A 16,705-nucleotide genomic window follows, 5' to 3' on the forward strand; every position below is an offset into this window, starting at 1 on the left:
AACTATCACAGGGGGCCTATTCGTCACTTCCAGCAGGGTAGTTGTGTTAATCTGTTTACAGCAATGACAACAAAGAGCTCTTGTGGCACCTTAAAGGCTTACACATGTATTGAAGCATGTGGTTTCATGGACTGCAACTCTAGTAGCAGGGAGTATTGTTCTCCCTTGGCAGGTATACACGAGTATGAATGGAAAGGGGAGGTGGGAATGCACATAGCAGGGAAGTGGGTATGAAATCCAAAGAGATACAGCTTGAGACCACTCTATCTAAATTTAGCTTAAATGTACATAGTGGTATTGTGATGTAAATCAACCTGCTGAGCTCTACCTGACAAGAAAGCCTGAGAGTATCAAACATTTGGGAAAGTGACAGATGGAGAGGACAGTTGAGGAGATTTTGACAAGAGGGTTCACAGGGCTAAGAGGATCTGGAAATACACAGGGATTCGTATAATCCATTTGACTAAAAGGTGGTTTTGCTTTCACTGGCTAAGCCCTTGGAAGGATCATACCTGCGTAGACAACATCAAAGTAATACCTGTGAAGTCCTCTGAAGATGGTTCAGTCCTGACTCTCAGAAAGGACATATGGTAATAAGGCTTTTGCCAGCCTGTGAAACAGAGGGATTGCTTTGTCCTTTCACCAAGAACTTTATAGTGGGGGGATGGTGACTTCCTAGTGAATATAGTTGTATCCTAAGTTCTTCCACCAGTGTAAAAATCCCTGTGCAAGGGCGACCGTGTGGTAATTTCTACCCATCTCCCTTTCTCTCTGAACCTCCCTGTATCCCCCCCCCCATATCAGCTTTGGAGGGTTCCACAGCCCTCAAGATGTTCAGGGGACAAGGATGCTGCCAAGGGAAAGGAATGGTTGGCAAAAATAAGCCTCCCTGCTTGTGCATTTGAAACTTTTTTGCTTGTGGAAGATGACTTTATGGTGTAACCCAATAATATATGATACTTCCTAAGAAGTAGATAATAATTCAAGGTTGACAAGAGATATTATATATAGGAAAAAGACTTGTTTAACTATTATAACTTAACAATAAGAAATATAGTTACATCTTAATACGGCAAGAATGTTTTATCTGATTGTTAGAACAATTTCTTCTTCAGTTACTCCAACACAAAAGCTTATGTTTTCACTAGTATTTCGCTTGAAAGAAATTTATTTATTTTTCACATTTTTATACCCCCCTTCCTCCAAAGAACTCAGGGCGGTGTACACAGCTGCTCCCCTCCTTTTTGTCCTCACAACAACCCTGTGAGGTAGGTGAGGCTGAGAGAAAGTGACTGGCCCAAGGTCACCCACGTAGCTTTGTGGCTGAGGGGGGATTTGAACCTGGGTCTTCCAGGTCTAAGTCCACCTCCCAAACCACTACACCCCCTGGCTCTGTGATTGAGGGGACCCTTCAGACTGGGGGCACATACCACATTTACCGCTGAAGTTAACCCAAACCATTTGTTATTCCAGTGTTGCAAGCAAAGTGTGGTTACCTGTATATATCAGACGAGAGCAATGCCACTTCACAATTGCAGTTCCACACTCCCCTGGTGAATGTCTGATCTTATGGAGCTTCAGAAAATGAATGTTGACTGCAAAAATGAAACAATTTACTTGGTTCCACTTAAATTTTTATCTTTTCTGGAAACACAAAGATAGTCAGTAGCGACTGACGGTTCTTGCATTCCACCTGTAGATTGTAGCATGGGGCCACAGCCCCCCATAGCATCTTGAGCAGTCCAGTCCTATGCTGTCCTGGTGCCATGCGGTACAGCAGCACTGAAACCTCCATTCCCTTAACCCGTGTAGAACTCTGCTGTCCGCAGTGGTTCTTCTTGGATATGTGCCATCTCCTGAGCTGCCTGTGTCGGGCTCTGTGGCTCGAGAGGGGAGATAGGATTTGGTGGCAGCCTCTGCGGCTGCCTCTGCCCCTCTCCTGGTCCCAATCCACCCTCTGGCCTTCCCTTCCTCCACCTCTCCTCATCTTCCTCCATCGTCCCCTGACCCCAAAAGCCTTACAGCTGCCCCGGATGCACTGAGTAGTGCAAGCCTCGCTACTAGTGCTGCGTGTCTCCCACAAGTGGCTAAGTTTCTTATGGCCCTTTGGCAACACTCTGCAGCTGTAGTGCTGGCAGCGGGCACCATAGGATTTGGCTCTTAAAGTGCTTGTGAAAATCCCTTCCATTTCAGAAGCAATTTATCAAGCACCATTGCAGAGGCAGTTCAGGAAGGCCACTGAATGAATGCAGGTTTAAAACCTTGTGGGTGAATGGAATGATTTTCACTATTCTTTGGATCTGGGCTCTAAAATTATGATTAAAAGACAAATTTCTCAACTGCATACATACTGTAGGACTACGTAGCCATCAGATTCCATGAGTTGGAATCCATTAAGATTCCATGAGCTGGTTTTAATCGTACCAAGGTTGACCCATTCCCTATACCTTCAGGGACTATAGCTCAGCAGTAGACCCCAAGTTCAATCTTTGGTATCCTTGGTCTTTGGAGAAGACCTCTGTCTTAAATTCAGGAGAACAAGTCTAATCATCACTGACCTAGATGAATTAATGGCCTGCCAAATTTAGTATACTATATTTAGTAAGGTATAAGTTCTTGCATGTTCTCCGAGCAAGTGGTCCTGAATGGTCCCACTTCTCCAACCTGATCCCCTGTTCAGTCAACTTGATAATCAGAAATGCCAATAGCCCCTGCATGAATGTTCAAAGGCTGCTCTAATTTGAATGAAAACACATACCATGTTTGCCAGTGACTCTTGATTAAATAAATAATTGAACTTAAGTGTATACACATCTGTTTAATTGGTGCTAATTGGCTCTTATATGCTTGGTTAATGAGGGAGTGGAATAATTATACAATTGTTAAAGGGAAAATAAATGTCGTTTTTCAATGGCCGGAGTTACCTTCATTTGGTTAAGTGGCTTTTGGTTAATTAGCCTTTGTTTAGCGTTCAAAGTGCAAACCTTACGTGCCTTTCTCCAAACAGCTGGCTTGGAGGGCATTCGACCAGCCAGTGTGCATGTCATTATTTCTGCTCCAGGTTCCCTCTAATCTAAAACAGCAGGTTGCATCCACATGCAACTTGGAAACTCATTTTCCTGGTGGCGAGTCTGTATAATTTGCCAATATTAGGAAAGTTAATGCAAATTATACCTCTCTGTGCAACAATGAAGGGCACTGCCTCAGAATATATTAATCTCCGTTTGGCCACATAAACATGCCAATTTCTTCTTGTGGTGCTTAACCCCGTCGGGAGGCCACAAACACATTTATTTCCATCATTAGCTTGCTCAGATCCAAATAATGTATTAAAGCTCTCTCACTCCCACGTGCACCAGAGCTATAGTTGGAAAAGGAGGGACACATTAGTACTATGCTCATAAACCAGTGGTCCTCAAACTGCTGGGTCGCGACCCACCAGCCTGTGTAACACTGCCCCACTTCAGCTTTGTTGCAATTTCAACTTTCACTGTTTACAAGCCACAGGGCTTGTTTACAAGCCACAGGGCTCCCCAAACCCCTGGCAGCACATAAATTCAGCTTAAAAATAGCCCCCCTGCCCTCTGCAGTGGCGTGATCCTGGGGATTGTGTCACTACATTCCCCCATCCCCCACAGTCTTATCTTGGGAGTTTTACTCCCAAGAAGTTTGAGTAACAGTGCCATAAACGGTTACTGATGGCAACTATTGCTGGGGATCTCTTGCAGGTATTAAAGGACCCTGATTTGCAGAAGCTGAGCTGGTAATACCCATCACAGCTACTTGCGACAATTAATGTATTGAAAAGGAAATTTTAGGCCCAATCCTATGGACCCACAGCACCGGTGCTGAACTCCAGCAGAGGCCTCCTTTGCCCAATCCTATCCTCCATGTCAAACTGAAAAGCCCGACAAGGAGGTTCTCAGGTCTGTGCTGGCAAAATAACTGGTGTAGACTCAAGTAGCCGCATTGCGGGGCCTGTGCCCTTACAGGATGATCATCCTCTTCCCCCAAGGAGACATAAGAACATAAGAACAGCCCCACTGGATCAGGCCATAGGCCCATCTAGTCCAGCTTCCTGTATCTCACAGCTTCCTGTATTTACCTGCCGCCGGAGGCAGAAGATGGAAACAGATTATAAGTTGAAGCTTGTTAATCCTTCCCAGTACCGCTTTGAGCACCTAGGCACACAGATGAAGTGGCGACTACAAGAAGGCCGTGGTGAGACCTATGGCAGTCTCTGCAAGGCCACTGAATGCAGGACATGGTCTGAAATCACATGATACATCAACCTTGCTGAAGGCAAGCAGGACTGGTTAGTTCCTGACTGGATAGGTAGCTGGCAACCCCCTAAGTGCTACCATAATGGTATCTCCAAGTAGCACTTGAGAAGTCCTCTGTCTGAATTCAGGAGAACAAGTGCTCATCATCACTGACATGTAAATATAAATAAACCTACGGGCGAACCCAACTTTGTAAGACTGAAGCAGGCAGTCAACTAGCAGTGCAACTCAGAAGTAAGGCAGATTATGTTCAGCCATGTTTACTCCCAGAAAAAAGTGTGTATCAGATTGCAGCCTAGAGGTAGAGCATTCAAAAAATTTTGTCCATGTAATCCCATATCCATGTGTGGATATCCTGCCCCTCCCCCCCGATGCAAGAGAACTTACTGGGGTTGGGAGGGGGCAGGCAACCCCGCAGGCGTCCTGGGATGACATGGGTGGAGGCATTTGGAGGAGGCAGCATGGCAGCATGAGGGACAGCCCCTAGACGGGAGCAGGGACGAAGCACTTTGGAGGCAGACTGCCAAGCCGCTCACCCCCCATGCTGGCTGGGACGGACGAGAGGCTGGCCTTGGAAGTGGTAGGCAGCCACAGCTGCCTGTGGAGCCGCACTACTAGTCTGCACCTGGGGTTGAGATCGCGTGAGATAGTGGCCAGGGTGTGAGCCCGGGTGGAGCGGGGCGGGGCAAGAAGCCAGGTCATAAGGAGCCTGGCTGCAGCAGGGAGAGGTTGCTTCTCTCCAGGCGGTTGCAGCGTCGGGAGGGTGGTCACATTTAGGCTCCATCCTTCCCCAGCCTCGGTCTTAGGACCCCGGCCTCAGAGGGAGGAAATCAAGCCTGGGAGCTCCCAGGGTTGGGACCCTCCAAGGCTTCTAGCAGCAACCCACCCTCACCATGGGGCCGTTGGTGAGTGGACTCCAGGTGGGAGGGCAATCCCTGACCACCTTCCGGGAGGAAGGGGGACAAAACCACATAGGGGACACCTATAGGGCATCCAAACCGATCCAAAGGGCAGGAGCGACATCCACCTGGGCAGAGCAATCTGCAACCTGCATCGGCTGAGGCCGTCCCACACAACATGGGGAGAAAGAGAGGGCCGCCGCCAGCAGGAAGAGAATGGCATTGCTCTGTATAAAAAGGTCTGTGATGTAACAAGTCTCCATGAGCGTGAAATACCTGACCCAAGTAAACTGGGTCTGCAACCTGACCTTCTTGTCTCCTCATGTTTCCTTGCCCTGCAACTGCCACCAACTTACCCAAGTAAGTAAGCCCCCAGTCACCAGATGAGATGGATGTCACACCATGTATAGGATTTCACAAAGTTATGGGTTTTTTCCCCCCATGCATTCATGGTGCACACATTCATTCTGATGATCGCAACCAATCCAAAATGGGCACTGCTTTTACAAGCAAACAAATCACTGCAGACTGAATATGTCTTACCACCATCTCAATGTAAAGCATTTCAAGGAAATGGTGAATTGGGATTACCAGTTTGGATTTCAAAGTTTTGTGAGAGGACACAGTTTTTAGCAAGAGGTTGGTCAGGGTAATACGCAATCTATGACCGCTAATTTAAAAACATGTTCATCACAGGCCTGCCCATAACAGGGGCAATCTCATGGATTCCAAAGACAATCAAATGCACAATTAGCCAAGGCCAGGCGGGGGCTCTACAGGGCATGGACACCCCCCCCAAGTGCCCGCAGACGTTTAAAGCTCACATCCAGAACTACAGCGGAGATGATCCGCTCTATCCCGGCACAACTTAAGGGCACAACTGAAAGAGTTATTTTTGAGCACTTATACGAACACAGTAGAAGGCTTGCAATGCTGCTTATAGAAAATAATCGTTCATGCAAGTCATAAGAACATAAGAACAGCCCCACTGGATCAGGCCATAGGCCCATCTAGTCCAGCTTCCTGTATCTCACAGCGGCCCACCAAATGCCTCTGGAAGCACACCAGATAACAAGAGACCTCATCCTGGTGCCCTCCCTTGCATCTGGCATTCTGACATAACCCATTTCTAAAATCAGGAGGTTGCGCATACACATCATGGCTTGTACCCCATAATGGATTTTTCCTCCAGAAACTTGTCCAATCCCCTTTTAAAGGCGTCTAGGCTAGATGCCAGCACCACATCCTGTGGCAAGGAGTTCCATAGACCGACCACACGCTGAGTAAAGAAATATTTTCTTTTGTCTGTCCTAACCCACCCAACACTCAATTTGAGTGGATGTCCCCTGGTTCTGGTATTATGTGAGAGTGTAAAGAGCATCTCCCTATCCACTCTGTCCATCCCCTGCATAATTTTGTATGTCTCAATCATGTCCCCCCTCAGGCATCTCTTTTCTAGGCTGAAGAGGCCCAAACGCCATAGCCTTTCCTCATAAGGAAAGTGCCCCAGCCCCGTAATCATCTTAGTCGCTCTCTTTTGCACCTTTTCCATTTCCACTATGTCTTTTTTGAGATGTGGCGACCAGAACTGAACACAATACTCCAGGTGTGGCCTTACCATAGATTTGTACAAAGTCATTATAATATTAGCGGTTTTGTTCTCAATACCCTTCCTAATGATCCTAATGATTTTAAAGAATTCTATAAGGTTTGTGAGGCAAGACTTACACCCTTATAGAAGCCATGCTGACTCTCCCTCAGCAAGGCCTGTTCGTCTATGTGTTTTGAGATCCTATCTTTGATGAGGCATTCCACCATCTTACCTGGTATGGATGTTAGGCTGACCAGCCTATAGTTTCCCAGGTCCCCCCTCTTTCCCTTTTTAAAGATAGGCGCGACATTTGCTATCCTCCAATCTTCTGGCACCGTGGCCGTTTTGAGGGACAAGTTGCATACCTTAGTCAAGAGATCTGCAACTTCATTCTTCAATTCCTTAATAACTCTTGGGTGGATGCCTTCAGGGCCCAGTGACACAAATAGTTTGTGCACAAGTTGCCATTTAAAAAAAATTGTTTATTTTTCCTAATAATGTGGTCCTGTTTGTCTAAAAAATGTACGATTAATGTAATAAGTATTAACAACTTACTTCTGCATGAACACACACACCACTTTTTAAATAAGGACATTTAAATTGCCCTGCCAATATTTCAATTACAGGAAGAACCCTTTAAAATTGCCCTCTTAAATACTTGATAAGTTTAATAACCTCTTATTTTATTTTCTACATATCAGCCATTCATATCCAAGTGTTGTCCTCTGCATTCCAACCTTATTGTCACAATGTTTGATAGGGGCTTCTTTAATTTAACAGGGCACATCAATGTTTTAAGAAGTAACGTTTGAAGAGTGAGACGCCTAATGAAATATTAAATCAAAGCCGTTGTTATTTATACCTTTAAAATCTAGCACAGCGCACCACCTTCATTTGGATCCATAGGCTGTAGCGTTTCGGATATGTATCAGATTCTCCATGAAATGACGTGGAACCGTTCATTATGCTTTCCAATTTAAATATGTAAGGATTCGAGTGGAAAGAAATGGTTTTGCACGTTATCCCCAAGGGGAATTAGGAGCATTAGTTCCAAGGAACCTGCTCTTGTGGTTATTTCTAAGATAATTTAACGGAATCATCCAATGTTACGATGAAAACGTATAGGGGGTATACTAATTGCCCACCAGCTTCGGAACCTGAGCGATCCTTTTTTTTTCCTCTTTAATGTAAACCAGTTCACTTGTCCTAGATTTTTTTTTTTTTTTAAAGAATAAGCTCTTGATAACAGGCCAAGTGAAAGGAAACCTGTCAACCTGAAATGGGCCTTATACTTGGTCTGTGATTAAAGAGCTGTAAAGCTCTGGAACTTTTAATCAAGCTCCTATTTTTCCCCTCAAATTTATTTAAACTTATATGGAGAAAACTAAAATATTCATGGCAATCTGTTCCCAAAGGCATTTTATTATTAAAGGGAAAAAAGGTAGAGTATATTATAACAGCAATCATTTTAGGGGGCTCTACATTAAAGCATCTCGGTACTGACCTCATTACAGCAACCCGACTTATACTAACAGACGACTTCTACTTTGTTCTTCGTTTTTACTGTCATTTTGGGCTTCTTACATAGCTAAGGCTGCTAAATTATGCTACCCAAGTGGCTACTTCAGGCCACCAGGGTAATTCCGAGCCATAATTTCCTCACATTAGGCCTCACTTCCTGCACAGACGGGAGTACAACCTCTAGCAAGGAAACCGCCACACTCCATATTAGCTATTGGCTGAAACGAACAGTTTAAGGTTGTCACCGGCATCGCTCGAGCAACTTCCTGTGGAGCAGATAACGTGGCAACATGCAGATGTTGCTGTTTAATAAGATGTTGCTGCTTCAGCAGCCGAGAGGCACTTCTGGCTGCCGATGGAAAGAAGGCTGGCAGGGCCAGCGCCGTGTTTGTGGATGTGCTGTATTGGGAAAATATGAAAAGTAGAACAGCGCCGGCATAATTATGGGCAATTTGCTTAATTGTGTGCTAATTGTTGCCTGCTTTGTGATGAAATAAGAGTGTGTGAAATCAAAGTTTGCATGGCTCCCATCCAGAAGTGACTCTGGTTAAGAGTTAGCTAGACTTGCAGTTCCACATTAAACAACAGTCACGGAGGTTGTGATGTCTTACCTCGCCTCCTCTGCTTTCTACAAGAGAGTTGCCAGCATGCGACGCAGTGGCCCTGAACCAAAATAACACCAGCTCAGCAGTTTTCCAGATTTTCTTGGGAGCAGAATTGTTCAGCGTCGATGCAGAGGGATTTCCCAGGGTGCGCAAGAATGTAAGAACAGCCTTCCTTCATCCCACCTAGTCTAGCATTCCTGATCCTCATGATGTCTAACTGGAGTCCTCTCAGAAGCCCACAAGCAGGAGAAGAAGGCACGCTACGCTCTCATGGTTGCTCTCATGGTTGCAACCAGGGTGACCAGATGTCGTAACCACAAAAGAGGACAAGGAACCTCAAAATGTAGGACATCCAAGAAAAAAGTAGGATATGACACAATAAAAGTGAAAAACACTCATATATTGATTTCCTGATTTAAATGTTGATGAATGTTGGTTTGCTGGAATGAGATTTCAACTGTGACTAAGGGCACAGTCCTAACCCCTTATGTCAGTACTTTCCAGCACTGGCATAGCAGTGCCAATGGGACGTGTGCTGCATCCTTCAGTCACTCATGGAGACCTCCTCAAAGTGAGGGAATGTTTGTTTCCTTACCTAAGAGCTGCATGCCCTTAAGTCAATACTGGAAAGCACTGACATAAGGGGTTCGGATTGAGTCCTAAGGCGGCTGTTGTAGGTTTTACTGTCGAATGCTATATTCTCTCTTCCCCCCCCCCCATTATGGCTGCAGAATATATGGGGTGAGTTAGAGGGAGAACTGAGCTGTGAAATAGTGCAAGCATGTGCTACAAAGTTCTATGGTTACAATAACCACCTTTGGAGGGAGCCAAACTAAAGCCCCCTCCCTATTGTGGTCTGCCCTAGGGCTGTGCAGCCTGAGGATACCTGTCTAGACAGAGCACTCTCTTATCCAGCTCTGTGTGCCTCTTTCTCTTGCTGCATTGTTATTGACAGAAACTTTATATACTCAGTATACTAGATTACTTATTATTAAATTTAAAACTGCAACTGATACTCAGAAGCCCCCAAGGGGGGGAAGAGACCATAGGTCATGCACAAGGCCAAGCAGAAGGAAGGCAGCCCATTGGGATTGCCTGGAATTCAAAGGGTGGGGCCATTAAGAGCCACACCACTTGTTGCCACTTAGTATTTATTCAGCCTGAGCATACCATCTCCCCATGGAAAGCAGTGTGGGATTCATTGGCCAGCAGCAGGGCCAAGGAGGAATCTTTTGCTCTTCACCTGAGTGGTGTGCATTATAAGGGATTGGGCATGGGGGGGGGGGTGTCCAGAGGCCAATTTCCTCGCTGTAATCACTTCCTTGTATAGTGCTTGCCAGTTGCTACTGATCTGGCTAACCTCTGCGAGTCTGGCATTTGGTACAAGTCCCCTCCCCCCACTTACTGCACTCTCCAGAATCTCCTTGGCTCAGGGATGCTATGAGCTGTTTGACTTATGAGCTGTTTGACTTATGGGAAGTAATTCGATTCAGATCTTCTTCAATCCCTTACCAGGGTTGACATTGAAACGCTTCGATGGTCATTGACAATCTGGAGCCTGCAGTCAGGATAGGAATACTGAGATGGGGAAAGAGAGAGAGGCTGTCTCCTCCTAGGAAGAGAACCCCCCAATAAAAGCAAAGTGCTAAGTAAGCTATGGCCCCCCTGCAAACATTTAAACAGTGCTCATTTAACTCCAACCCACTTGTCTCATGTCTCAGGGCCCTTGACTACAGTACAGCAGAAAGAAAACAGTGATTGACATTAGCCTATGAACCCTCAATAAACCCACCTATCTCTTCACCAGAGATTTGTGGCAAAATGTTAGGATGCTCCAGTGTCATCAGCATTACCTGATGGCATCCTACTGGTACTTCTATATAGGGAGCGAGAAGTATAGCAGGCTGGTGTACATGAAATGGAACATATAAACTGGAAATCTGATTGTTCCAGGTTTGTCCTGGTTGACCATTGACCAACAACTGAAGCTGGATCAGTCAGCTTTACTAAATCAGTGGTGACTTAAGTCAGTGGTGGGATCTTGCACCTTTAACACTTGTGTAGGAGAGAGAATTTCAGCAGGTGCAGCTTGTCATCTGTGAGACAACAAGCTGCACCTGCTGAAATTCCCACTTATATACAATTGTTCAGGATCCCTAATGTTGAAAGTTTGCCCACCCCTGACCTAAACCATAAGAACATAACTCCTACTGGTTCAGGGCGACAGGCATATCTGTTTAATTTTTGGTACCTGTGTTCCATTGCCATCTCAGGAGAGGAAAGCTACTTTGCCAAAGCCTTTGTTCTAGCATCAGCTATCCTTGGGGATAACAATATCCCAGTCCACATTTAGGCTTGCTGTATGTATCTTTTGTCCCCGATAAAAGTCTTCCTCCACAGATAAGAAGAAAGGTTTAGCGAAACCAATTGGATTAACTGATTGGTTTTAAGTGCTTGTGAAGTATAGCTATGGGGCAAAACTGCCCCGGACTCATTGAAAATTCCACTTTGCTATAACAACATATAACATCCTTTTCACCTACAAATGATACAGGCTGCTGAACAACGAAGAAAGGCTTTTTAACTATTGTGCTGGTGAGTCAAACTTAGATCTCTGTATTTGAGGAGACAGGAATTCACCTGACAGCCTTAGAATAAAAAGGACAAAAAAAGTTCTTATTTCTGGGGCAGACAAATTAAACAAACATGATCCTTGTGTTTGCTCCCCAAAGCAATCTGGAGTTCAAATAAGAAAGCAAGTGTACTCCTAGAGCGCCTGCATTTGATTGAGTGGAAAAAAAAAACACAAAAAAGAGACAATAGTATTTTTAAATCCAGGATTGTCAGGTTCTCCCTGACCCTGAAAATGTTCTGGGAGTTTGATCGGGTGTTTGTACTGGAGCTCTAAAAAAGTAGTCACAGCAGGTATGTTATAGTGTAAAGTCTATAGGCTTTTTTCCCACTTCTTCCACTGATCTAAGTTAAGAAAAGGAAGCTAAGGGGGCTATTTTCTGGCAAGATGAACAATTGTTTCATGCTGAGCGCTGGATCACAATTATGTTTTCCAATATCAAGGTATTCACTTCCTGGACAATTGTGTCCTGGTCAAATGCGGTCCAGTCATTGGTGTCCCTGAACTTACTTACTTACTTACTTACTTACTTACTTACTTATTCTTTCTTTCTTTCTTTCTTTCTTTCTTTCTTTCTTTCTTTCTTTCTTTCTTTCTTTCTTTCTTTCTTTCTTTCTTTCTTTCTTTTCCACCCCACTATAACAGGACAACAAATCCCATGTCCCATGTTATATATCCTACCACCCCACTGTTGCCACAGGATATTGAGCCCTATTTGGAAAAAGCTGGTATGTGCAAGCCAGCATCTGACTCATGTTATGTGCCGATATTCTGGGCTCATCTATGGAAAGTTGGGCTGGAGTTGGGCTGGTGGTCTCCTTGCTGTCTTGGCAAATCCCTACACTTGACCAGCCCCACAACTTGGCCATAACGTGTAGGACAGCTGCCATTTCTGCTGCCATTTTGTATATTTCTAAACCTCTGTTACACATTTCTTGTGGTTGTGAGTTGGAGGTTCAAATGAAAGACATTTGGCTCTGTCCAGCCACAGAATGTTGGACCAGATGGGCTCACAGTTTAATCCCACAAAGCCATTCCTAGGAAGATCTTGTCACAGAATTGCTATTCAGGGCACACAATGGTTAAAAAATAAAAAGGATAACAAAACTTATGAGTGTGGGGAGAAAAGGAGGAGATGAATGGATTAACCCAGAAAGAAAGGAGATATATTACTAAACAAGGCAAAGAAGATACTTAAGATATGGTGCCCGGTGATCATGCATAGAAAACAGTCTCCACATTTCATCTTGAGCTAGCTAATGCGTGATAAATGACGTTCGATTGCAGCTTTGTACAAACAATGCAAGAATGCAACCTACCTTCCTAGAAGTATCTATAAACTGTGATTTTATGCACCAGAGTTGTATTCCAAACATCCTCCAAATAAGCATGCAAAACCAAGGCATTTTTGGACTTAAGGACCACTTTTTTAAAGATTAACAAGCAAACAAACTTGGGCATGCGGGTTCTAAGTTGGGGAAATGACTCTAGCTGTCTGCCTCCCCCTGGTGATCTGGATGATCAAACGGGCATACCACTTGACTCAAGACTCCAGTCGCAGACTGGCTAAGCATGTCCTCACCAACCCCTTGGTGTTGAGGTGGCATGATTGTGCTGGCTTACTCTGACCAAGCCAAAGCTAGCCTTTGCCAAATCTGACCAAGGAAAGCTCACCAGCCTCACTAAGCCAGATAGGCAACATATGAGTGGCTCTGGAATTCCCTGGATGTGCCACCTCAGAATAGATGCCAAGTAGAACACCTTTCTACCCTCCTTGTTGCATGCTTCCTGCCTAAAGTGACCAGATGAAGGAAATCTACCCTATACCCACCACCTGCAACAGTTTGGGGTAGGCAAAAAAAAACCCATGGCTAACTGCCAATCAAGTACAGGGTAAAATATTCCTACTCAGCCCCAAAGCAACCAGCTAATAATCAGATTGTTAAATGGATGGGCAGGAGACAGCAGGTACTGGCCCGACTGCAGAGCAGGTGAGGCTTAATACATGCACTTGCCCTGCCCAGGGGCTGACTACTGCACAGCCTTGCCCCTGCATGCCTGGAGGGCAGGGCAAAGGGCAGCAATGCATGCATCACTATCATTCTATGGAAGACAAACCTGCTTCTTCCAGTGCTGGGCCAGCAAGACCCATAATAAACAACATAACATTACAATAGTATACATAATAGCATAATACTATTATAAAAATGTTTTCTTAACCTGATCTTTGCGATACTCTAAGAAAATATTTGCTTCTAATAGAAATTCATATTTAATACTCTGTATCAAGACAATGAAGACTTTTTTTCCCCAGTATGCCTTTATACGTAGACATGGTGTGTAGGTAGAGAAGCCCATATTCCCTGACATTGCCAATATGGCAAGAGTTAAAGGGTGGAAAGGACTCCAATCCATATAGTTTGCCTCCTTAAGTTCCATTCACCTAGATTTGACAAGTTGTTGGGATCTTATCTGATTTGGTTCCCCCCACCCCACTGTGATCTTTTTTTTTTTTTCATCCAGGTCCCTACCAAGTAAATATTTTGATGGATTGATTCATTGCTTGTTTGAGTCAGTGTGAAAGAGAGACATCACATTCATTATTATGCCTGTATGTTTTTCTTCCTGACAGTTGACAGTGTTAAAGCTCCAGGTTTTATTCTTTATCTAAAAAAAAAGTCTCTTTGTCTTTGATGTAAATGAGTTTTCAGATCTTAACAAAAGCATCTAAATTTAGAGCCCATGAAGACAGAAAATAGCGTACATGTAACAAGTTTGCTGAAAGTGATGAAAGTGTGTAATTTAGTGCTGGGTAGATTCCACCTTGTCTGATTTAAATGGCATTTCATATCCCTTCAGTGGGTATCAAATCCAATGGTGGGTACTTGCTGGAGGCATAGATTTAATTCTGTTTAAAGTGGGTGCCCTTCTTTTCCAATTGCATTTCTGTTGATGATATTTCCCAGGGGTCATAGCACTCCAAAGGACTCAGACTTAGTCCTTTAGATATTCTGGTTCCAAATCATTTGGGCTTGAATTTAGCTGGTTAACGGGGGGCAATGTACCATCATAGCTGGTTAACGGGGGGCAGGAGACTGTACCATCTTAGTTAGACACTATAAGCAGGGGGAAAATGGGCTGGAACAAGGGCAAGTTTAGTCTCTGCCACTGAACCCAGAATGTACAAGTCCCTGCCTTGGAAGGTCCATCTTGCCCCATCTATTGCCTCTCAAAACTTTGCTTTCTCCAAAAAATTAAATTAAAAAGGACACCACCACAGAATTCGTGAAAGGCACCGAAAAATAGATTAAATGTTTTAAAAATTTATACCTGGCCTTGCCCCTTGGAAACAAGACATGTTTGTGTGTTTTCAAACCAAATACATTGCTTTTTTAAAAAATTATTATTTTAACTGCTTTGAGCTGACACAAGAATGTCAACTAGACCTGATGCTAAATGTATGATTTGTGCTCTCACTTATTTATTACTGACATTATAGCTATGCCCCAATTACGATGTGGACCATAATACATGGCCGGGGGGGCAGTAATTTAAGCTTTTAACATGGACACCAAGAGAAAAACGATAAGTGCCATTGACTACAAAACATGAAGAACAGCCAACAGATTGGTGTTCTTGTTTGTTATTCCCAATACTTTTAGCTTTTGCAATGTCTCTTTTCAAGGACATTCAGAAGGAACTGTTTGGTGTATAACTTTATGTAAGCTTGCAAAAAGTCACGCATTCAACCTGGCACAGATGTTGAACTGCACAGCTCTTAAGTTCTTTGTGGCATTTAAACCTGCAGCTCACCCTGCAGCTTGAAGTGGTAGTGGTCCACCAAGATACCACAAGCCCCAAAGGCTTATGTGCCCAATAAAACCATAACCTAGAGACTTCCATGGGCACCAAGAGAAGCTTCATTCACATAACTAGCCTAGCTTGAATCCCTAACCATGATTTATTCTACTATATGAGGGCCATAAACATGCTAGAACAGCAATTTTCAAGCTTTTCCATCTCACAGTACACTGACCATGTGCTAAAATTGTCAGGGCACACCATCAGTTTTTTGACAACTGACAAGACACACCACACTGCTGGGTAGGGGGCTCACATCTCCCAATGGCTGTACTAATAAATAATCCTCCTCCAAACTCCCGCATCGTACCAGTGTGCTGTGGTACACTGGTTGAGAATTGCTATCCTAGAAGTTCACTGGTTATCCTACTACACAGAATTCTTGAGAACAACAAAATTAATTTGTACTCTGGGAAGTACCGATTTTTGCTTAAAAACATCACTTCTAACGTTCTTTTTCTTCTCTTCTTTAAAGCCATTGAGGTGAACCTCCAGAAAGCACTTGCTGAAGCTTCTGAAACCTGCACACAAGAATGCCTCATCCTCGGCCATTCTGACAATTGCTGGATGCCTCCATCTTTGACACAGTACCAGCAATCCAACCCTCCTTTGCCATCCTTTGGCTTCCAGCAAGGATGGGTTCGTGGAGCCATGCCGGATGGAAGACACAGCCTTGGAAGGCCGGTTCCCAAGGATCAGGATACTGACAAAGGCCCCAGAGGACCCAGGCCTCAGTTCTACAACACCTGCGAAAGACACTGCACCAGCGAAGACCCAGTCAAAGTAATTCCTCTGGCAAACTTCATTCCTCCCCAGGCTACACCCATCTCTGGGAGTAACACCAGTTTGATCCATGAGCACCAGCTATAAAAGGCATATCTTGACAAATCCAGCTATTCCGGGCTTTAACGTGTACGTGTATATAGTGACAGCTAAATGCCGTTTTAATGCATATGCAAGCCTGTTAAGGTTTGTGAATATTTATATATATAAATATGAATTCTGAATTGACCTTGAAAAGCTGTATCCTAAGGAACGGAGTAAAGGGAGTTCAGCTTACTCAGTAAAGAACAGTATGCAAGCAAAACAAAACACCCTTTCCCAGTGAATTGCCATGGCACAAAAAAACAGTTTTAGGACAAAGCTGGTTTTCCTCTTTTGGAAAGTTACTTAGCATTTTTAGGGCATGGTCAACTCAGTTGATCTGAAAGGCCTCCTCTCTTTTATGGTTTCTCTTTGCTTTCAGGTCATTTATTCTGTTATATATTAACCGTTTTTATTTTTCATATCCCCTCACGATGAAGCCTAGCCAT

General features: G+C 44.2%; 1 protein-coding gene across 1 annotated transcript in view; it reads left to right on the forward strand.

The window, feature by feature from the left end:
• The window catches only part of PCDH11X (protocadherin 11 X-linked), a 733,772-nt gene extending 717,510 nt beyond the window's left edge, over positions 1–16,262 (forward strand). Inside the window, exon 6 of the mRNA XM_066640189.1 lies at positions 15,868–16,262. Coding sequence (XP_066496286.1) covers positions 15,868–16,262 — 395 coding nt within the window. The remainder of the gene's footprint in view (positions 1–15,867) is intronic.
• The last annotated feature ends 443 nt before the right edge of the window (positions 16,263–16,705 follow it).

This window comes from Tiliqua scincoides, chromosome 12 (assembly GCF_035046505.1).
Source record: "Tiliqua scincoides isolate rTilSci1 chromosome 12, rTilSci1.hap2, whole genome shotgun sequence".
NCBI classification, from domain to species: Eukaryota; Metazoa; Chordata; class Lepidosauria; order Squamata; family Scincidae; genus Tiliqua; species Tiliqua scincoides.